This window comes from Phascolarctos cinereus, unplaced genomic scaffold, assembly GCF_003287225.1.
Source record: "Phascolarctos cinereus isolate Bilbo 61053 unplaced genomic scaffold, phaCin_HiC Scaffold_3;HRSCAF=262, whole genome shotgun sequence".
NCBI lineage: Eukaryota > Metazoa > Chordata > Mammalia > Diprotodontia > Phascolarctidae > Phascolarctos > Phascolarctos cinereus.
The window spans coordinates 251,401,441-251,424,427 of record NW_027555736.1 but is presented as its reverse complement, the minus strand read 5'-3'; the positions used below and the strand labels follow the sequence as shown (position 1 = coordinate 251,424,427).

The 22,987-nt window shown below is 41.4% G+C and overlaps 1 protein-coding gene across 1 annotated transcript; it reads left to right on the top strand.

Annotated features, from left to right (window-relative positions):
• Positions 1-12,862: 12,862 nt before the first annotated feature.
• Positions 12,863-22,513, top strand: CCDC177 (coiled-coil domain containing 177). Its single transcript, XM_021004846.2, is given in 3 exon segments — positions 12,863-13,020; positions 15,144-16,295; positions 16,298-22,513. Coding segments are annotated over 2 exon segments (2,127 nt in total). The 5' UTR covers positions 12,863-13,020; positions 15,144-15,172; the 3' UTR covers positions 17,302-22,513.
• The last annotated feature ends 474 nt before the right edge of the window (positions 22,514-22,987 follow it).

Here is a 22,987-nt window from a genome sequence, read left to right as displayed (position 1 = left end):
AATCACTTTTCTGGACAGGTGTTACATCTCCATAACCTCTAAGTGTCCTATGCATTGGCTCTAAGGGTCTATGTATTGAACTTTGTTATTCAGTGTATGACTTCTCTGCTAATTGCTGTTGTCTTGACCCTAGCTTCATTTTAATCAGATTCAGCTAACAGAGAGGTCCACCTTCCAGACACTTGAAATGGTGGCTCAGACTTCTCCACCTCAAAATAGAGTCCCTTCTCAGCAGCTTGGACTAGGGCCCAAAGGGGATTATTGTTTAGTCCTCCACTCTTTCTCCACTGTTCCATTTACAACCCTGGAGTACACGACTGACCTCTGAGGATGATATTGGCCACTACTGGCAGAAGAAGTATTGCCCTCCTCCTTGGTTGACCTATTCAGACAAGAATTAGCAATGCCCTATTAGCAAAGTCTATATATGTATGTATGTGTGTGTGTGTGTATGTATATATATATATAGTGAAAAATTATTTTCCTTAGTAATCATTATCTTGGAAACTCAGAGCTTCCCATCCCCATTTTTTTTTTTAAAGTTCAGTCCTTCTTCAGAAGGACATTAAAATGTAATCTAAATGGGTCTATTCCTGCTCATTATGTTGCCTAAACAGGTCTAGGAGAATGCTGATTCCTCCCTATTGTCAAGACAAGTGATATGGAAATTGATGTCTCTTTGACCAGGAATGAGTGACCTGGGTCATGTACTGAAAGACCCTCATTTTAATATGGTCCACCTCCCAGAGCTGATTAGCATTCCTTGGGAATACCTACTGTTCAAAGGGCATATAAGGCTGTACCCCAAAACCCTCAAATTGAGCCAGTTCTGAACTCGCCTCCTTAGGGAGGCCCAGTTTTGAACTGAATTCCCATGCAATGGATGTCAAGCCAACTTAAGAGAAATTAAACTGTGGACACACGCACCCCAATTTCTTTTGTTTCTTTCTTAGAGATGATTCTATCTCAAAATTGAGGTTTGCGGGCTTTTTTTGAGTTCACAATTTTTTACCAAAACATATGAAGCAGTACTTTTTGTGGTAGCGAATGAATTGGAAATAGAGTGCCCATTAATTGGAGAATAGCTATAAATTGTGGTGTATAAATGTAATGGCATGTGTTGAAATCATAGTTTGTTCTGGTCCCCCCTGACCCACCCCCCTCTTATAGTAAGTTTAGTATAGTAAGTTGATAAGTACATAGTATAAGGTAACATTAGTAAGATTGAAAAGGGGAAAGTAGAAGTCACTTACAGACTGTCCTATAAATTAAACAAGCATATACAGTTATTTGCAAACTGCCTTATAAATTAGAGGAGCATAGGAGGCACTGGAAACTATTTCATAAATTAACTAAGGTCACATATGGGCACTATATGCTGAATTAGGAAAAGTTAGCTAGGTCTTACTGTAAGGGCCGCTCAGTCCCGCTAACTGCCCATTGTCTGTAATCCTCAGAAAAATTCAGGACACGTGCAGTAAGGCCAGCAGAACATCAATGAACTAAACCTAAAATATTGCTAATAATTTTGAAATGATGTGTACATGTTAATGAACTAACCCTAAGGAGGCATGCATAAGAGTCTGTCTCCCACCACCAAAACCCTATGAAAATGAAATCCCTAACTCCTGCCAGAGAGTACTCCTCCATCTGCTAGGGGTCCATTTTGCCCTAAAACTCTCAACTCTGGGTTATGTAAGTGACTCTGTGCGCCCCTTCCCTCCCCATTCTCTTTCCTGAGCTGCCTGCCCTCCCTCTACCACCCAATCCCCCATGCCATCTGTCTTTGTACCCTCCCATACCATTTGCCCCCATACTCTCTACGACTTCTTAAAGTGTGATTAAAATATTACTCCCTGCTTCCTGCGATCATGGTCTTCCACGAAGAGAATTCAAAAGCTGGACATACCTGCCCCCTACTCAACCCAGTGGAACCTTTTTGAGATCCCATCTCTTAGTCATAAACTGGGAGCTCCAGGACTGAGTCTATAATCTATTCACAGATGCCCCTATCCCTGAACAAGCTGGGTACAATGAATTCATGTGTAGAAAGAAAGAGTGAAGTGAAGTGAAGTGAAGTGAAGTGAAGTGAAGTGTGAAGTGAAAGCAAGCTGAATCTCTTCCCAGGAGATTTTTCCCTTTTCTCTGGGTTGCAATAAATCAATTAATAATTTCACAAATTAATTGGCAATTCAGTGTACTGTTACACCACTATAAAAAATAAACATGAGGCACAAGGGGAACTTGTTTGAACTAATAGAGACTGAAGAAATCCGCCAAGGAAATAAAATCTATATAAAATAAAGAGAAAGTCATTTGGGAGCCTGGGGATATTAACAATTTCCTAAGTGGAATCAGGAAAGGCCTCTTGTAGATGACACCTCAGCTGTACTTTAAGGGGACCTAGGGTTGGAGAGAAGTAGGCAGAAAGGAGAACCTTCCAAGGCATGGGGGACAGACTGGCACGGAAGCAGGAGACAGAAATTTGTACATGAGCAACATCAGATAGGCCAGTTTGGAAGGAATACAAGAATACATAAAGGGATGGAGAGAAGGGGAAGGAAACAGGCACTTATTAAGCACCTACTATGTGCCAGGCACTGGGGTGAATGCTTTACAAATAATATCTCATTTGAGAGAAATATGAAATCAGCCTGGAAAGATAGTGCAGAGCCATTTTGTGAAGGGCTTTAAATGACAAAGAGAGTTTTTTATCCTAGAAGCAATGGACAGCAATGGAAGCTTCTTGAATAGAGGAGGGATACAGTCAGATCTATGCTTTAGGAATATCAGTTTGTCAGGTATGTAGAAGATTTTTTAAAACTTTCATTACTGATGTAATCAATTATGTTAATAGTTTCTCTTATGTTAAGCCATCCCTGCATTCCTGGTATAAATCCCACTTGATCATAACATATAACCTTTGTAACATATTGTTGTAATCTTTTACCTAGAATTTTATTTAAAATTTTTGCATCCATGTTCATTAATGAAATTGGTCTCTAATTTTCTTTTTCCATTTTTACTCTTCCTAGTTTAGGTATTAGTATCATATTTGTTTCATAAAAGGACTTTGGTAGAATCCCTTCTTTACCTATTATTCTAAATAATTTATTTAATATTAGAATTAATTGATCTTTAAATATTTGATAGAATTCACTGGTAAATCTATCTGATCCTGGTGCTTTTCTCTTATGAAGCTCATGTATAGCTTGTTCAATTTCTTTTTTTAAAAATAGATCTATTTAGATATTCTATTTCCTCTTCAGATAATCTAGGCAATTTATATTTTTGTAAATATTCTTCCATTTCACTTAAATTGTTTAATTTATTGGCATATAATTGGGCAAAATAACTCCTCATAATCACTTTAATTTCATCTTCATTAGTGGTATAATCACTCTTTTTATTTTTAATAATGGTGATTTGGTTTTCTTCTATCTTTTTTTAAAAATCAAATTAGCCAATTATTTATCTGTTTTATTTGTTGTTTTTTTTCCCATAAAACCACCTCCTGGTTTTATTTATTAATTCAATGGGTTTTTTTACTCTCAATTTCATTAATCTCACCTTTAATTTTTAGGTTTTCCAATTTAGTATTTAATTGGGATTCTTTTTCTGTTTTTTTAAGTTGCATTCCCAATTAAGTCAGTTCTCTATTTTACTGATGTAAGCATATAGAAATATAAATTTTGCTCTAATCACCGCTTTTGCTGTATCCTATAGGGTTTTGATATATGGTCTCATTTATTGTCATTCTCTTCAATAAAACTATTGATTGTTTCTATGATTTATTCTTTAACTCACTCATTCTTTAAGATTAGGTTGTTTAATCTTCAATTAGTTTTTTATCTGTGTTTCCTTGGTTCCTTATTAATTATAATTTTTATTGTGTTATGATCTGAAAATGACACTTTTAGTATTTCTGCTTTTCTGTTTTTAACTATAAAACTTTTATGTACTAATATATGGTCAATCTTTGTAAAGGTACCATGAAACACTGAGATAAAGGTGTATTCCTTTCTATTTCCATTCTGTTCTGTCCATATTCCTTAACTTCTTTCTTATTTATTTTTTTGGTTAGATTTATCTAGTTCTGAGAGGGCTATATTAAAGTCCCCTACTATTACAATACTACTATCTATCTCCTATCTACTACTATCTGTGAAGGAAGGAAGTTTAGCACTACCAGATCTTAAACTATGTTTTAAGGCAGTAATTATCAAAACTATCTGGTACTGGCTAACAGAAAAGCAGATCAATGCAATACAGTAGACATACAGTTTACAGCAGCAAGTGTACTTGACAATTTGTATTTGACGAGTGTAAAGACTTAAGATTTTGGGATAAGAATTTGTTATTTGATAAAAAAAAATTATTGGGAAAACTGGAAAGCAATATGGCAGAAACTGGGCATGGACTAATATCTCATACCACTTACCAAGATAAGGTCAAAATGGATACATGACATATATAAAAAGAGATTTTACAAGAAAAATAGAAGAACATGGAACATATTACTCATCAGACTTATGGACAAGTGAACAATTTATGAATAAGCAAGAGATAGAGAGCAAAGCGAGGTGTAAAATGGATAATTTCAATTACATTAAATTTTGAAAGTTTTTGTACAAATAAAACAAATGTAGCCAAGATAAGAAGAAAAGCAAAAATTGGGGGAAATTTTTTATAGACAATTTATCAGATAAAGATCTTTTACCTAAAATATATAAAGAACTTTGTCAAATCTATAAGAATATGAGTAATTCTCCAATTGATAAATGGTCCAAGGATGTGAATAGGTAGTTTTCCAATGAGGAAATCAAAACAATTTATAGTCATATAAAAAAATGCTCTAAATCATTATTGGAAAAGTACAGATTAAAATAGCTTGAGATATCATTTTTACACCTGCCAGATTGGCTAAAATGATAGAAAGGAAAAGACAAATGTTGGAGAGGATGTGCAGAAATGGGGATACTAATTCATCATTGAGTTATTAAACTAACTATACCCTTTGACCCAGCAATACCACTACTTGGTCTAGTTCCAAAAATGATTACGGGAAAAAAGAAAAAGAACCTATTTATTCTAAAATGTTTATAGCCAGTCTCTTTGTGGTGGCAAAGAACTGGAAATTGCAGGGATGCCAATCAATTGGAGAATGGCTGAACAAGTTGTGGTGCGTGATCGTGATGAAATACTACTGTGCTAGAAGAAATGATGAGCTCCATGATTTTAGAACAACATGGCAAAGACTTGCATGAAATAATGAAGAGCAAAATGAGCAGAACCAAGAGAACACTGTATACAGTAACGGCAATATTGTTTTAAGAATGACTTCGAGTAAATAAGTTGTCATGTCTATAACAAATACCAAAATTAACTATAAGAAAGACACCGTCTGCATCCAGAGAAAGAACTAATAAATAGATGTATATATAGAATACATTTACATATATACATGTATGTATAGATATACATACACACATATACACATTACATATACATATACATATACATACATATATACATATACATATACACACACACACACACACACACACATACACACACCTATTTGTGTCTAATGGTAGCCAAGGGTGGGGAGGGAAGAAAAAAAAGAAATTTACACAATAATTTTGTTGTATATCTGAAAGGAATAGCAAGTTATGCATAGTAGATTTGCAGTTTCATATACAATCATCTTTTTATTATTCTATATTATGGAAATACTTATTTTATTCCATAAATTAAAAATAAAATAATTTTTTTTAAAGCTTAAGGGTTTTGATATTTAAAATGCAAATACCCCTGAGTAAAAAAAAAAACCAATTTGAACTACTCTTAGTCATTTAGACTTTGGTGTGAATAGAAGCTGCTAGTGACCCTGTGTGTATAAGAGAAGTAGGAAGGGAGTGGCCTGATCTAAGGGGCTCTTTGGTCGAGGGCAAAAAAGCTATAAATCAGCAGAATTTATAGTATTATACATACAAGCCAGCATGGACACTTATTTAATGAAGGTTTGTGATTATTGTAGTTCAACCAATTAGAAGCTAAAAGCATTAGGTTAGGCTATGTTTTGTATATAATCACAGTGATATTATGAATAGAATACTTATAAATACTTATGGGGGGAGGAGTATACCATTGCCAGGTGATCTGTATACTCCTTGTGTTAAGGGGTACACACTACTGATATTCAACTCAATCCAACAAAGCTGGATTGAGGGGATCTTTGTGTGATGTAGGAAGGGAGTCAGGCTTTTCACTAGCCATAGCAGAAGAGGAAGGGAAGGAAGATGAGTATCTGGCACTCTCTGGTCAACTTTCAGTTATCCTAGAAATTCCTCCAAGGGAGTAATTGCTAACACCCAGATTGCTTACAAAGGGACTTAGCCCCAAGGTAGTCATTGCTAAGTGGCATGTTGGTAACTCCACTGAACATCTACATTATCTAGGGTAGGGGGGAAATCAGGTAGGAAACATATCTACTTCAATCTCACAAAATCCACCAAAATCCTGTTGCTAAAGTTTCTTCTAACTTAAACATATGATACTACCTACATTAACCTTTTGGTTTCCAGGTTGTTAACTGGAGAGCATTGACACAGATCAGACTCTAGAAACGGCCAAAGAGATTCTATCTAAGAGTTCACCAGTTTGGTGACATTTTTTCTCAACTTCGCATTGGGAGACTTGCCTGAAAAAGAAGTCAGAAGGTCATTCATCACGTGTGCCTCTGATCCCTGGATGCCCACTCTCCAGGACTCTGAAGAGCTGAAGCTGCAGGACACTGGCACTTGGAACTGTGGGATGCTTGCTACTGGCCTCACCCTGCTCATAGCTTTATAGGGAAGAAAAGGCAGGAGAGGCAGAAGGTGAACCCTCCTAGGTGCTAGCCAAAAGTAGCCAGTATTTATTTATATTGTTCATCTATCATATTGCTTCCCACCTCCACTTTGTATTATCATTTATGTCCATGCCTCTGATTGTAAAGCAGGGGTTCTTAATCTGGGGTCCATGAATTTAAGAGTTTTTAAAAGCATTTTGATGATTATATTGCATTATAATTGGCTTCCTTTGTATCCTATGTATTTTATTTTATGCATTTTAAAAGCAGTATCTGAAAAGGAGTGCATAGGCTTCACCGAAGTGCCAAAGGAGTCCATGGTACAAAAAAGGTTGAAAACACTATTATAAAGGAAACCTTAACTACATCTCTGTTTTTGTGATTGACAGCAGTGCAGATTGAGATTTGGGAAGGGATTGTGACTCTTTTGAAGCGACAGAAGACATTTTCCTTCTTTTAGTGTGAGCTGAGGTACAGGAGAGAGGTTCACACAAATCTCATTTGGATTATGCAAAAACAAGAGAGATATAATTATATGTCTTGGACAAATACATAGTTCTCATAAACAGTAGAATATACAGGACATCCCAAAAGTCTTAGTGTAGCTTTAAGCCTTCTTAAAGCTACACTAAGACTTTTGGGACATCCTATATGAGTATATACAATAATGTCTATATCCCTAGGACTAAGATAGATGTCCTTGAAACACGTGAAAAGTATAAGCCTGAGCCAACACTGGACAGTTTCAAGAGTACCTCACCTGGAATTCACCTCCTATTATTGTATTCCTTACTATATATACTGCTCCCCACCACTCCAACCATTCATGTGACTATTACAACAATATGATAAGATCATGAGAGTAGATTTTGATAGTGGGGGAGAGGGAAAAGAGCCCTAAGCTAAGGAGATGGAAGGGAACAAAAGACGGAACAACCAGGAATGAAAATAATATAACAGGGATGTTGGTAGCAACAAATAAATGAGAATTATTTCCAGGTTATCCCTGCCTAAAAAGTAGAAAGCCTGTGGAAAGAACTGCCCCCTCTCATCTTTGGCTTCCCTTTAAAAACTTTCAAATTTAGCTAGGAATTTAATGTATATATTGGGGTTTTTTTTTGGGGGGGGGGAGGTTATATCTATGCCCCAGCTGAAGAGCCATGTACCCAGTATCTTAAATATATTCCCCCAACTGACTGACTGTGTGTGGAGCCCTATATCTTGGGGGTGGCCCAACCCATAAAGCTAAGACAATAGGAGAGGAATCAAAGACATGAGGCAGAAAAATTGTAGGAGAGGGTGGACATTTGAAGGATGATGGTTCAAGGAGACAGAGGAATGGTCATTGGGTGAGAAGACCTCATTCTGCATCCCACTATTGAGGAGAAAGCATCAAGGATTGATGGAAGTTCTGTGTAGCCCAACCAGTAGCCATACCAGAAAGCAGTTTGGAAGAAGCATTAGAAGTACCAACCAACAACAGTGGTGAGTGAGGAAAAGCAGATGAAAGAGAAATCAGTACTCCAGGATCTGAGTATATTCCACTGAGTGGGACATTCATCAGGGGCTGGGAAGGAAAGAAGACAAGGGACATCTGAACCATGAGTAGAAAAGTAGATATTCCTTGCTAAATCTAAGCACTTGAACTATGTCAGAGAACACCTGACTATAGACTAGAAGGGCTGCCTGGGCATGGGAGGAACTGAAAACATGCACTCTGTATGGTAATAATTTTTGATATATTTGGTTTATTCTTTTCGCTTCTATGGATGCAAGTCAAGATTGTATGTACAATTAAACCATTCTCATGGGATCAAGCACATTACTATGCTTGTGTGATTAGGATCCATTGAAACGCAACTTAAAGAAGAAAAGAATTTTCCCAGTAGAGGTTGGTGAAGAAGAACCAATAGAATAATTGAATATACATAGACCTTGGGCAACTAGGTGTAGAAGCGCTGGGCCTGGAGTCAGGAAGACTCATCTTCCTTAGTTCAAACCTGGCCTCCGACACTTACTAGCTGTGTGACCAGGGCAAATCACTTAACCTACCTAAGTTTCCTCATCTGTAAAATGAGCCAGAGAAGGAAATGGAAAACCATTCCACTGTCTTTGCCAAGAAAACCCTAAATGGGATCATGAAGAATTGGACATGACTGAAACAACTGAACAACAACACAGACCACAACCACAGAGTAATGAGATGCACGTCGCCATCCACAGTGTCCCACAAAAAGGTTAGGGCCAGACGATAAGAGGTCACCAGATTTTGATAATCCCAGAAAACTTGGTGTTTTTCCTGAATGCCTTTTGCTGTTATGTGGATCAAATAACATCACAGGATCAGCAATCTCTGGCCCTCATCAACAAATAGGGTCAGATAACTGGGAAGGGAGCATCCACTGATAGTTAAACCAGGTTATCAACTTGATGCTTTAAGAAAGCTAGCCAGCATCTATGACTAACACAGCTATATTATTGTTGTTGTTATTATTTCATACTTCTCATCTTTATGCTCAATTGTGTTCAGATACAAGTTTGGTCTTGGGACAACTTTATATCCTAACATGGTTTCTTTATGCCTAATATTTAGTGGACCATTGAGTGGGCAAATAACTCATTTTTATAAAACGAAATTCAGGTACATAAACTCATCTTCTATAGGCTCAATAAAAGCATCTTTGGAACAACTTCACCAGCAGATATGATGACAGGGATGATGTATATTTCTTCCAGTTCCTACAATGTTTCGATTTTTTTTTACTGTGTCTCTATATTTCAATAGCTTTTTATACCATATAGTTTGGAGGTTATGAATGTTTGGTGTAGCAATATCTATTAAAAACATTGTTGTTAAAAAACAACTAGCCAATACCCTTAAGTTTTTGAAGGAGTTAAAAACTTCAGATTCAAAGAAAAACAACACCTTGCATCTACAGAAGACATACAGGGGCAGCTAGATGGCACAGTGGATGGAGCACCTGGAGTCAGGAGGACCTGAGTTCAAATGCAGCCTCAAATGCTTGATGCTTATTACTAGCTGTGTGATCCTGGGCAAATAATCCTACTGCCTAGGAAAAAAAACCAAACACATACTGAGTATTCAAAGTCCTTCAAAATATGACTTCAACTCTTCCTTATCCAAAAAAGAAAAATTAACACTTCGTTCTCCAAGTATTCTAAATTCTAGCCAATATGTCTTCTATTCTTATCTTTTACTTATGACATGCCCCATACCTGGAATGGCTATACCTCCCTTCTCCCCTCCTGCCCCATCCCAGCAACTTTATCCGTTGATATCTGTCTTCCTTGAAGCCAAAGTTTAGGGTGTCACCCCCTCCACCTTTCCATGAAGCTTTTTCTCCCTTATCCTAGGGGGAAATGTTGTTCTCTCCCTCTTCAAATGTCTATTAGAACTTTGTTTGAATTTCTCCTTAATATTCTAAGACCTTAGCATAATGCTTGGCACTTAGTAAACACTTAACAGATGCTTGTTTATTCATTCACTCCACTTTCCCAAGCACAATAGTTATGTGTTGGGGGGGGGCATCTCCAGTTGTCCTGATCTATATCTGGCCACTGGACCCAGATGACTCTGGAGGTGAAAGTGAGGCTGGTGACTTTGCACAGTCCTCCCTCACTTAAATCCAATTCACTTGAAAGTCATGGTGTCATCTTCCTGATGTCATGGTCCTCTTCAAGAACAAAGGACAAACCACAGCCACAAGTTATGTGTATATTCATTCTGTTCCCCTATGAGTAAAATTCATGGCTCAGAATCAAAGCTCTGAGCTCAGAGAAACTGGGTTCAGTGTTGTGGTCTTCTTTTTAAAAAAATACCTTTGGCTGTGCCCCCATCAAAGGTGTCCCTTAGAAACATCAGAATTTTAACCTTTTTGCCCTCAGGCTTTCTCCTGACAATATCAAAACTTAACTTGTATTTTGGTTTCTCAGTGCCCACACTAGCACTCTGGCTAACAAGACACTGAATATGAAATAGGCTTTATTCAACCTGACAAACGTGCAAAGGACTAGTACTGGAGCCCCCAAATAGTAAGTACCTTTTTCTCTGGTGAGCTTCACTTTCCTCAGGGACCTTACACATAGTCCTTCATACTAATGGTGCTACATTAGTCACCTTTCCCCAAAGGGGAAGCACTTGAGATGTTGAGTCCAGTTGTCCCCTCTGGTGAGCCCTATCTTCCTCTGAGAGACTGTATGGTTTCACTAGACTTGTAGGGCCATCTCTTACCAGTGAAAGGCAAAGGCTAGGTTTGTTCTTTCTCATAGCCGTTTTTTATCTCTTTTATTTCAGTCACCATAAATCCTGGCTTAAAATAGGTATATGACATGGCCCAAGAACTCCTTGCTGTTCCAATGCTGCCTCTGTCCATTACCATCCCTGGAGCCACTTGGTTCTCTGGAGGACCTCAGTTCTTCTCTGGAGGGGCCGTGTGATTATGGAGGCTTCCTTCTAGGAAATCCAGTCCTTTTTTGTACATAACCCCTCTCTTCTCTCTCTGATCTTTTCCCAACACTCTAGAATCCTGCAGTCTATGTTTAGCCAGCTTTTAGAGATAAAACCAAAGGTATTTGAACACTATCAATGCTGTATCAATGTAGAAATCAACATGGCCAGGGAGTAATAGTGTTTAGTCAAAGAGTTAAACTTTGTTCTGGAAAGTTTAGGATAAAATTTAGGGAGGCAGGTTTCCTTCTAGGGCATTTCTAAGCACACTTTCTGCTATGTAAACCCCTCCAAAGCAAGGCTCCTCAGTATATAGTCTTTTCACTATTCTTGTGTCTGAGCCTAAGATTTCATCTCTATAGGAAGTTGTCAGATGAAGAAATCCCTCCTACCAATGCAGATCATCAATTGTTCTGCAATTTATAGTCTTAGAAGAGTTTCCTGGAGGCACAAAGACTTTAAGTGACTTTAGGGGAAAGTGTCACACAGTTAGTATGTGTCAAGAGGACAGACTTAAAACTCCAGGCCATCTCTCCATCTTCTACAGCTCAGCCGCCTTGACCTTAGTAGGTGCTTAATAAATGTTAGTCTAATTGAAAGAGTTCAAAGTATATTACCGGTATTATTTTGTGCCTTTTGACAAGATCTGGGACAGGCAGAGTTGCTGATTACCCTCAATTTTACAGAGGAAGAAACCACCAAGAAGAGATGTTTAATGAATTATCCGGTCACACAGTAAGCCAGGGTCTTCTTGATTCCAATTTAGGGCCGTTAACGCTCGTCACAAGGCTATGGACACTACTTAACAATTCAAGGCCCATAATTTGGCAAGTCACCTTCTCCTTCTCACAAGGCAGTTTCAGCTTGAAAAGGAAAAGCTGCCTCATCTGAAAATAACATCCTTCATAAAGCAGCACTCCAGAGTTTTTATTCTGGTAGTTTGGAACAATCCTACAGAAAATGTCACATTAACATTTATAGTTGTCTCTTTTGCCATAGCCCATCTGAAGACTGGCCAGGCTTCGAATATTCTCAATATCTCTTCAATAAAAGGGTGGGGGTGGGGGTGGAAATCAGACAGGGTCACAAGGCTTGGTTGGGGCCAGTCCCGACCTGGTAAGCTGAGGCTGACTAAAGCAGATATCGTCAACAGGGTTTCACTTGACAATTCAGGTAAAAAAGGCCCTTCCCTTCTGGTCAGTTTCATATCTCTCACTGCTCCTTCCAGAATTTCTAAATGATGCTTTTCCCTTCCCTTTCCTTTTTCCCCTTCAGAAAATTCACCAAGGCTTTCCGCCAGAAGGAGCTGGGGGCGGTGGAAAACCGACCTGTGCAGACTTCGGATTGGTTTGTGTTTTTTTTTTTTTAAAGCTAGGGACCAAAAGATGCATAGGAGATGGAGCTGTCCTTCCTTTTTTGAAAAGTGGTGTGAAGGGAGGGAAGGGAAGCATTGTTATTTTAAGGAGGAATTCTTGCACTCCCCCACCCGAGTGTAGGTCGTATGTGCGCAAGGTTTGCTGGGAACCATGGAGAGGCTTCTGATGCTATTGCTGCCACCGCCGCTACCGCTAGTGTTGAGACAGCTGCCCATGGTAACCTGATCCAGCCACTGAACAGATTGCTGGATGGGCTGAAGCCAAACCGAGGGACCACGGGAACAAAAGCCGTAGGAGCTGCCTCCAGCACCCGGGAAAGTGTAGTAAGTAAATCGCGCTTGGGATTCGGTTGCAAAGGATGCCATTCCCCGGGTACTTTTTGATTGTCTCCCTTGGAATTCTTGGTTGGGGTGAGAGTGGCAAAGGAGGCGGCGTTTGGGGAGCTGTGTGGTGTGGTCGGGTCCGGCGGCCGTGCGGTGGGCTTCAATTAGGTGGCTCCTAGGTAGAGTGTGTGCGTTGAGGGGTACTAGAGGAGGAATTTCTAAGAGCTCCCGCAGTGACCGTGGGATGCCTAGGAAACAGAAGGGCCGCTTGGCTAGAAGGGCGCTTTGTGTCAGTGGTCCGCTGCACCAGCTGCTGGGGGCACAGAGTATCCATAGCCCAAAGTCCCCTCCTCCACCCCTAAGGAAGAACCTGAGATTGCTTGAAATAGATTTTGGAGACTCGTGGGGTCCTTTATGTGTCGAGTCACATCCATGACCCTAGCCCGCTTTCCTTAGGCTCTTCCTAGTCCTAGGAGTGATCTATAAACTTTTTCTTCAAATAGGTTAAGGCAGGGGGATTCCTGCACAAATTCACTTTCTTAATTTGAAAGGCATTATTTGCGTATTTTTCTTTGTGAAGCTGGATCCTCTCTGTATTTTAGGCTGCTGGTTTAAGCCCTAAATAAATACTGTTAATCCTCCGAGGAATCCTCCATATGGGGGGGTGGGAGTGGGGGTGGAATCGCTTCACCTTCTCCCTAGTCATGACTTAGCAATTTGCAATTAGGAAGGAAATTGTATTCTGTGTAACCAGGAGCTTGGATACCCACCCCGCCACTGACGACCCCTTGAATCCCGGCATAGTAGAATCTCAGGCCCTGAGAGATTACAGGCTCTGTTTGGAAGAGCGATGGGAACTGCTTTCTGGCCCCCCCCTTCTCCTCTCCTTCCCCTCCTCCAGCTTGGCTTTCTAGGATACCACTATTATTATTTCCTTTCGGCTAGCCTGCTACCTAATCCATTATCGGATTAATGGTAGTGGGGGATGGGGTGGGAATGGGGTCGGTAAGGGGAAAAGAGGCAGGGAATGCATTTAAGCACATTTCACTTTCAACAGATATTGAATGTTCACTCTAGTAAAGATCTATCCTAAAGGGCTAGGGGCTTAAGCGGGGAGCACAGTGTCCAGAGCAAGGGAGGTGATGGTTCCCTTCTACACTGTCTTCCTCAGGCTACATCTGTTAAGTAGCAGGGTCATCAACAAGCTTGAATAAAGGTTGAGGTGTGCATTTTTGTTGTTGTTCAGTCCCGTCTGACTTTTCATGACCCCATTTAGAGTTTTTTTGGCAAGGATAGTGGAGTGGTTTGCCATTTCCTTCTCTGGCTCATTTTACAGATGAGGAAACTGAAGCAAATAGGTTAAGTGACTTGCCCAGGGTCACGCAGCTAGTTGAACTCAGGTCTTCCTGACTCCAAGCCTGGACCTCTATTCACTGTGCCTCCTAGCTGCCCAAGTGTGCATATATAAGGAGTTCAGCTAAAGGAATCTGAGCTGAATAGTTTTGAGAAAACATGGCTTAGAGATGACATTGATTGGATCACAGGATTGAGAGCTGAAAGGAGCCTTAAAGATCAGCTTCTTCAACCCCCGGAAGAAAAAAATTTTTTTTTCCTTAAAACCTTATTTGCAAAAGAGGAAAGTAACTTATTTAAGGATACAATCAGTAAGTAGTAGAATAGGAATTTGAGATAGGATTCTCTGGCTCCAAATTACATGCTTTCTATTATACCGAGTTGTTCCTACTTCTATACCTGTCTTCAAATATTTGAGAGGTTCTACTGTAGAAGAGGAATTAAAATTGTTCTGTTTGTCCCAGAGGTCAAAACTAGAACTAAAGAGAAGTTACAGGTAGGAAAATTTCAGCTTAACACAAGGAAAAACTTCCTTACAATTCAGCAGTCTTAAAAAGAAACAAAAGCCTTCAGTTCTCCATAACTAGAGGTCTTCAAAAGGAGGTAAATGATAAATTGTCTAGTAGGCTGTAATCCAGTAGAATTCATATTTTGGGCAGGGATTAGACTAAGTAAACTTTGATTTTCCTTCTAGTTCTTCAATTTGGTAAATCGTTGCTTTCTGTGAATCTATCTGATTTTTTTTTTAATTTTCCCCTTGTTTTCCACAGCTGCTCCACAAACTGGACAGGGCTGAACCATGGTGGACCCTGTGCCGGAAGAGGAAGAGGAAAAGGCAGGAGCTGAGCCAAGCAGTGCTGGAGAAGATGGAGCAGCTGCATCTGCATCCTCTGTCCCTACTGGTGCCCAGCAACTGCCCACTGCAACATCTTCTGCCCCACCAGGTGTACCCAGCAAAGCTGAGGGTCTGGCAAGCTACAGGGAAGGCCGGCAGCGGGAACAGTCGCCTATGCTGCACCTTGATCTATTCAACTTTGACTGCCCAGAAGCAGAGGGCAGCCGCTACGTGCTCACCAGCCCCCGCTCATTGGAGGCCTGTGCTAGGTGTGCAGTTAAGCCTGTGGAGCTGCTGCCTCGGGCGCTGGCAGATCTGGTGCGTGAGGCGCCAGGCCGCTCTATGCGGGTGGCTACAGGACTTTATGAAGTGTATGAGGCAGACCGCCTAGCCAAGCTACAGCAGTGCCGGGCTGAGCGGGAGCGCATCATCAAGGAGGAAAAACGGCGTCTCTTCACCCCCCTGAGCTCCACCACCCCAGCCCAAACCGTAGGCCCCGTCCCGACTGCAGCCCAGGGCAGCAACAGTAGCTGCAGCAGCAGCTCAAGCCTCCCAGCTTCACCTGCTCCCCGCGCTCCCCGTGCTCCCCGCAAATCCTCTTCGTCACCCTCCCCAGCTAGGACCAAGCCTAGTCCAGCTGCTTCCCGACCAGGCAAAAAGAGCCACTCGCTAGATTCACTGTCCCGCCGGCGAGAAGGGGCCCTAAGCTCAGAATCTGGGGCCTCCTCTTCGTCTTACAGTGGTGACAGCCTAAGGGAGCACTGGCTGCCCCGGAGCCCAGCCACCAGTGGCCTCCTCCCAGGGTCTGCTGCCTCAGCCCCCAATTCCCAGACTCGGCCGTCCGCCCTCACCTTGACGCCCTTGTCAGGTCGCAGCTTCAGCTTGAGCGACCTGTGCCACTCACCCCAGACTGCTCGCCACGTGGAAAGAATCGTGCGCCAGGTGAAGGAGGAGAGGGGCCTCCGTGGGTTGCCAGAGCGGGACCGTAAGATTGCCGCCCTTATGCTGGCCCGCCACCAGGAAGAAGAGTTGCTTCGCCAACAGCAAGCATTTGCCCACGGCCAGTGGGAGCAGCAGCGGGCCAAGGCGTGCAGCAGCGGGAAAAAGAGGAGAAGGAGAAGCAGCGGGCCCTGGCGCAATGCCGCCAGGCCTGGGCAGCACAAGTGGAGGAGCGCCTGGGGAGGCTGGGCCGCGAGGAGCAGAAGGCTGCCAGGCGGCTGCGGTGCCAGTACGCTCGAGGCGAGGCACAGCGGCTTGAGCTCGTCGAGAGGCAAGGGCAGCTTCGGCTAGAGCGGGCTCAGAGGGCGGCCCTGGAAGACAGAATGCGTAAGCTGCAACAAGAGCACAACCTCAAGCTGTGGGAAGAAGGTCGGCAGAAAGAGAGAGAGCGGGCTGACCACGCCCAGCGGGAGCGGGCGGAGAGGGCAGCCCGGACCAAGCGCAAACAGGACACTTACTTACAGAGGGAGAAGCAGCAGCTCAGCCGGGCCGAGCGGGTACATCACGAAGCACTGTTACAGGGGCTGGCCCGGAAAGAGCGGAAGGAACAAGAGGGCCTGCGCTTGTCACTGGAAGCGAGTCTGGAACGGGCGCAGGAAAACTATGAGCAGCTGATGGAACAGCGAAGCCGGCATTTGCGAGAGAGAGCACGGAGGGAAGAACTGCAAGGCAGACGGGCCAAGGAGGTGGCTGAGCGCAAGGGCAGAGAGCACCAAGAGCACCTGGAGGCGCTGGCCAGAGCAGGAGAACAGCGGATGCAGCATGCGACGCAGGTGGTGTCGGAGGCGGTGCAGCAGAAAGCCCGTCGGATAGGGCAGAGTCGGCTAGAGAAAGAACGAGCGCAGCGGGCCAACAAAGAAAAGGTGGACCGCGAAGAAGACAGCCGCAGGCGGGAGCTGCAGCAGGCCATCGAACGCAAGTGGGAGCGGAGTGAGCGCCTGTCCCGAGAGAGGCGGAGCGCCTTGGAGAATGCCCGCTCCACTGCCCGCGCTTCTTTCCACGTACGAGAAAAGGTGCGCGAGGAGACGAACACGCGCACTTTTGACCGGATGGCCTTGGAAGCCAAGCTCCATGCCAGTCTGGGCAGGAAATGAGGGAACTTTAGATTGAATGGGCCTTCCAGGCACTCTTTCACTCAACCTTTCCGCTCCATGCCTCTGGCCAAGTCTTTGGTTTCTAAAGAGGATTGGGAGAAGGAAGTACCATAGGACTTCTCCTTACCTCTCCCCACTGAGGCAACGTTCAACAAGGAAGAATACGAAGAACTTTTCAGAGTCCACCCTGAATTTCTAAGAACTATATTTCTTTGGGGCCCTGGGAGCTAGGGCTCAGCACAATTCATGACTTCTCTCACCTGTGTTGTATCGTCCCGTAAGCCCTTACCAAGCCTCTTTTGTGCTCCTGGGAGGTTTCTTGGGAATAAGCAGAGAGGAGCTGGGGAGAAAGGGTATTCTAGTGATCCATATTCCAAGTTACTCCATCACTTTTCAGGTAATAGCACAAAACTTACTACAGCACCTCCCTCTCTCGCTCCGCTCCTCCCTTTTCCCCTTCTGTGGCAGCTGCTGTCTACACCTTTCTAAACAGGGTTTTGTTTTAAGTGCCGTGATTGAGTGGAGAAGTAGTAGTGGTTGTCATTGACAGGGACACTTTCTAGCCCTCTTCCTCATCTCGAAAAAGAAAAGTACAGGTACAGCATCTGGGAATACTCAGGAAGGGAAACACCATTGCAAATTTTAGTCCCGCCCAAGGTTATACAGGAAACTGGACAGGTTTTTCCTTTCAGGTCCTGCAAATCTATATTAAAACCTGAAAGAACTCTAGTTTCAGAGACTGCTGTGTTCTTTCCTGATTAAAGCGTTCTAGTGATGATGGTGGTTAGGTGTTTGTTAACAGACAGTCCCAATGTAGAGTATGGAAAGAACTTGTAACCAGGTTGCTTTAATACTTACCAGAGAGCAGTCATGCCTTAAATAGCAGTGCTGTCCTCATGTGCCTGCCTTAGCTCATCCCTGATCATTTCTCCACTGCTTTGCCCTCAGAACATCAACTCCAAGGTGGGCCCCTGTTTTGGCCTCTGTGGTACAACTATGAGCTCCCTACAGCTCTGTTGGCAAAGCTGTGTGTTCTGGCTCCACTGTGTACCAGTTCAAGTCCAGAATTGTCTGTCTGCAAAGTGCGGCATTCAAATAGACATCTTTGCTCTTATAGCCTATTTGCTGATATTTCTCTTCCTTCCTGTTGTTTTTACATGAGAAAAAAAAAGTAAGGATTGTCTATCACCCAGATTGTTCATTATATAGGCTCCTTCTTTTCCCTTCTCCCAATTAGAAAAGGAGTTTTGTTGTCATTTTCATAGGCGTGCCCAGACTCCTATCTTAACATCTCTGTTCCCTTCCCTTCCACTTGAAGTTATTTATCTAGTTTCTCTGTTTTGTTCTTTCCATCTGCCACATGGAGATAGTGATACTCTTTTTCTAGCACCTCCAGTTCTCCAGGATTAAAGGCACTGCATGAGTATTAACTATGAGTATTGTTAATGCTTTTTTTTCTCCACCTAGGGGCAAGAGGAAGAAAAAGCTGTATCACTCTAAGTAGGGATAGGGATTAGTCATTAATATAGGGAAGTCCTAGATGAAGAAACTTCCTCTACAAATGCCAGTCAGCATTTTTTCTGCAACTTGGTTTTAAAGAGTTTCCTAAAGCATTAAGAGGTTAAATGACTTGCCCAGGATCACACATCCATAACGTGTCAGAGGAGAGGAGAGATTTAAACCCGGGTTTTCATGGTTCTAAGGCTTTTTATTCATTCTACCAGGGCTGCTTCACATCACCCTAATTCTTTGCTGAAAATAGGGATATCACAGAATCCTAAAGATGGAAAGGCAGGAATGTCTGATTCGGGAGACCCCTCTACAATGTCAATTGATTATCTGCCTTCTGCTTGAACATTTCCAGGGACAGAAAACACACAACTTTAAAACTATTTGTATATTATTACTTTCATTTTGGAATATATCACTCCTCCTTTGCCCAATGAGCCATCAGTTACAATGATTTTTTTTAAAGAGAGAAAAAATAGCAATCTAGCAAAATTAATCAATGCCAACTTGACCGTACATGCAGCCTCTCACACCCATAGTTCAAAATCTCTGCAAAGAAGGGAGATAGCACACAATGCTTTTATAGGCAGGTTATTCCACTGTTAAATAGCTCTCACTGTTAATAATTATTGAATGGAAATTAGCTTCCCTCTGAAAAGAATTGGTCCTAGTTCCATCATCACAGAAGGAATATGGGAAAGCATTATTCTCATTTAAAAAATCAGAAGAGAAATGCATTCATTACATTTTGTGTAGTAGTCAGCATGGTACAGAGGAGAACATGCTGGACTTAGATTCAGGGAGGCCTGGGTTCAAACCCCACTTCTGACACTTTCTAGCTGTGTGACCCTGGACAAGTGACCTTTCTCCAAGACTTATCTAAGTCATAATGAGTTGCTATCTGCCTCAGTGGAGGGAGTTCTGGAGAGGTAGGGTGCTTCCCACTAACGAAATCACAGATGCTTCAAAGATACAGTAGGCAGACTTCTTAAGGTTTTTGTCAGGTGCTGTTGAGGATAGATGTAGGAGAAAATGATGTTTTCATATTAAACTTAAGACCCTGATGAAACCAGACGAGGTATCGATGTTCCCAACTTTGATCTGGAAAAGGATTTTTCATCCATAGAATTTTTCCTTATTGGAATCCAAATGTCAGCCTCTTATAATGACTAGCATTGTTTATTAGTGAAGGCTTTAACTAAAAGATTTTAATGCAGTTGTGGCTACTTTACCTTGGTTTCCTTTACTGAATGTTAAAGGGCATTCCAAACTTTAATGAAAAAATTAAATCAGAGATTTATTTTTTCATAGGTTCTCACTCTCCCTCTCTCTCTGTCTCTCCATATGTGTGTATACACATATATTCACATATACATATGCATACATGTCTATATGTGTGTGTGTATATTCATATATATATATTTAAAATTTTAAATTGAAACAAGGTTTTGTGGGTAGAGCAATAATAGAAAGGTAGTTAGATAATATGACCTAGGTTCAGTCCAAGGTTGTTGTTTTTATTTACTTACAGTGTAACATTGGATACATCACCTCTGTGTGCCTCAGTTTATCTACCTGTAAAACAGGGATAATGATACCTGTTCCTCACCTATTTCACAGGGACATTGTGCAGATGAATGAGAATTTAAGTTGCACTCCCTTCTCCTTTCCTTCATTTATATCTGGTACAGTATTTGAAATCGCTATTCATTCCCCATGGGCAGCTAGGTGACATAGTAAATAGAGTACCAGGCCTGGAGTCAGGAAGATTCATATTCCTGAGCTCCAATTTGTCCTCAGACACTTACTGTATGACCCTAGGCAAGTCACTTAACCCTGTTTGCCTTAGTTCTTCATCTGTAAAATGACCTACAGAAGGAAATGGCAAACCACTCTGGTGTCTTTGCCAAGGAAGCTCCAAATGGGGTCACAAAGAGTCAAACATGACGGAGAAAACTGAATAACATTTGCTTCCCAATGAGCTACTGAACTACTGTGATGCTTTAGGGAGCTTATTTGGCTTATGTGACTATTCTGATATGGAAGTTGGAAGTCTCAAAAAGGTTCATCTTCAATCTGAATTACATTTGGCTGGAGAACCACAGATTTAATGTCACTCAATTAGGTGATGATCCTGGATTCCTGAGCTTAGAAAAAGGCCACATATAAATAAAAAAGTATTGGTTTCTCAAGAATAAAAAATAATTGTCCAGAGCGGTTACAATGATACTACAGCAGAAGCTAAAGCCCAAATTTAGTAATAGCAAAGCTCTACCAAGGCTCATTGTTAAGTAGCACAAAGGAGACTTCTATGATGTTGTAGGAAGAATGAACTTTGAAACTGAAGACCTAGACTTAAAATTCTAGCTCTGACACTATTTGTGTGACTGAGGGCAAATCATTTTACTTCTCCAAGCCTCAGTTTCCTTATCTGTAAATTCAAGGGTAATAACATTTGTCCTACTTCCCTCACAGGGTTTGGCCAACTTTTCCAGTACCCCAGCTCGGGTATCAACTGTTGCAATTAGTGGTCAAGTTGTTCTCTGGGTGAGGAGGTAAATATGTAGCCCAAGGAGGTACAATTAATTCACAAGCCCTCTCATTTTATAGGTGAGGATACAGAGGCTCAGATATACAGGATGCAGAGAGGTGATGCAAAGGGAAGAGGGTACTTGTTTTCTCCATCGGCTGAGGGGAATATAGAAGATTAATCTGGAAACCTATAAGAAGAATAAATTTAAAGAACGGGAAAACTTGACTTGGTTCTCCTGGCATAGGAATCCAAATGATAAGCCACCAGAGGATATCAGAATTGTTACCATTGTCACTTGGAAGATTTATTCCCACAGAACAGAGGGAATGAACGGGACCAAAGGAAAAAGATGTTTCAATTTGTTGGAACTTGAGGCCAGGTCAAAGTCCAGTGCTCTTCCCATGTGAACTTGTAGTCCTAGGTTGAATTAATGAGTCAAGAAAAGCTTATGTCATGTCCTGGACGTGACAAATACATAACAGGGTAGAAAGGAGAAAACTTCCTCCTGAATGTATATGGACTATCATTCTGCACAGTGTATGGTTTGGCAAGTATTATAGAATCATAAAATTAGGATTAAGCAAAGTTTCCACATGGCAAGGACCAAAGGGGATAGAAGCTGACTTAATTTTTATATATTTGTTTCCTATGAAGAGATGAAACATGATATAATGTGGGACAGGCACTGGATTCAGAAATATAAGACCTGAATTTGTGACCTAGCTTTGCTACTCACAAACTATGCCTGCCTTGCCTACCTCACAGGGTTGTTGTGAGGATCAAAAGGAGATCATGTATATGGAAAGGCTTTGTAAAGTATAAAATATTCTATAAATGTAAGGTCTAATTCCTGTAGTTATGTTTGCTCTGCCTCTTGCCTCCCCCAATTCCCTACCCTGTGTTTTTTAAACAATAGTAGTAACCGGAAAGTGCTTCTATTTTCTAAGAAGTTAACGGCAAGAGCCTCCAAAATTAAACAGGTAGGCAGTACTGTCAGAGCACTTCTTTGACTCACAATTCTTTGGGTCACTTCTGTTGCAATGTCAATTTAATAATAGTCTAGAGTTGATGAAAAGGGGACCTTTTATAAAAATCATTAGTATTGTGCTTAGCTCACATATGACACCCGGGAATAGTAAAGAGAGAAGAAGGAATAATAATAATAATGATAGCTGATATTTATATAGTGCTCTAAGGTTTACAAAGTGTTCATATATATATACATTTATATATATATATATATGTGTGTGTGTGTGTGTGTATGTATGTATGTATGTATATATACATATACAAATATGTACGTATATACTTGCATTATATATGTATATATGTTGATCATCAGTGTTCAATCACTCCTATTTCCCCTTCATCCTACTACTGACTTGCTTCCCTATGGGTTTCATAATTTTAACATTCTGTCTCTACTCTGGGAAGTAGTATAAAAGGATCTGTAATTCTCTTTATCTTTTTGTTAGCTCTGAGCCCCAGTGAGGGACAGTACTTTTGCCAAAAAACACCCCAGTAGTATTTCTATTCTTAAATTTCTCCTCAGGATGTTTCTCCTTGAATTTACTTTTCCTAACTCTGTTTCCAGTAAATACACCCAAACTAGCAAAAGCCTATGGTTAATATTCTTTATAATAA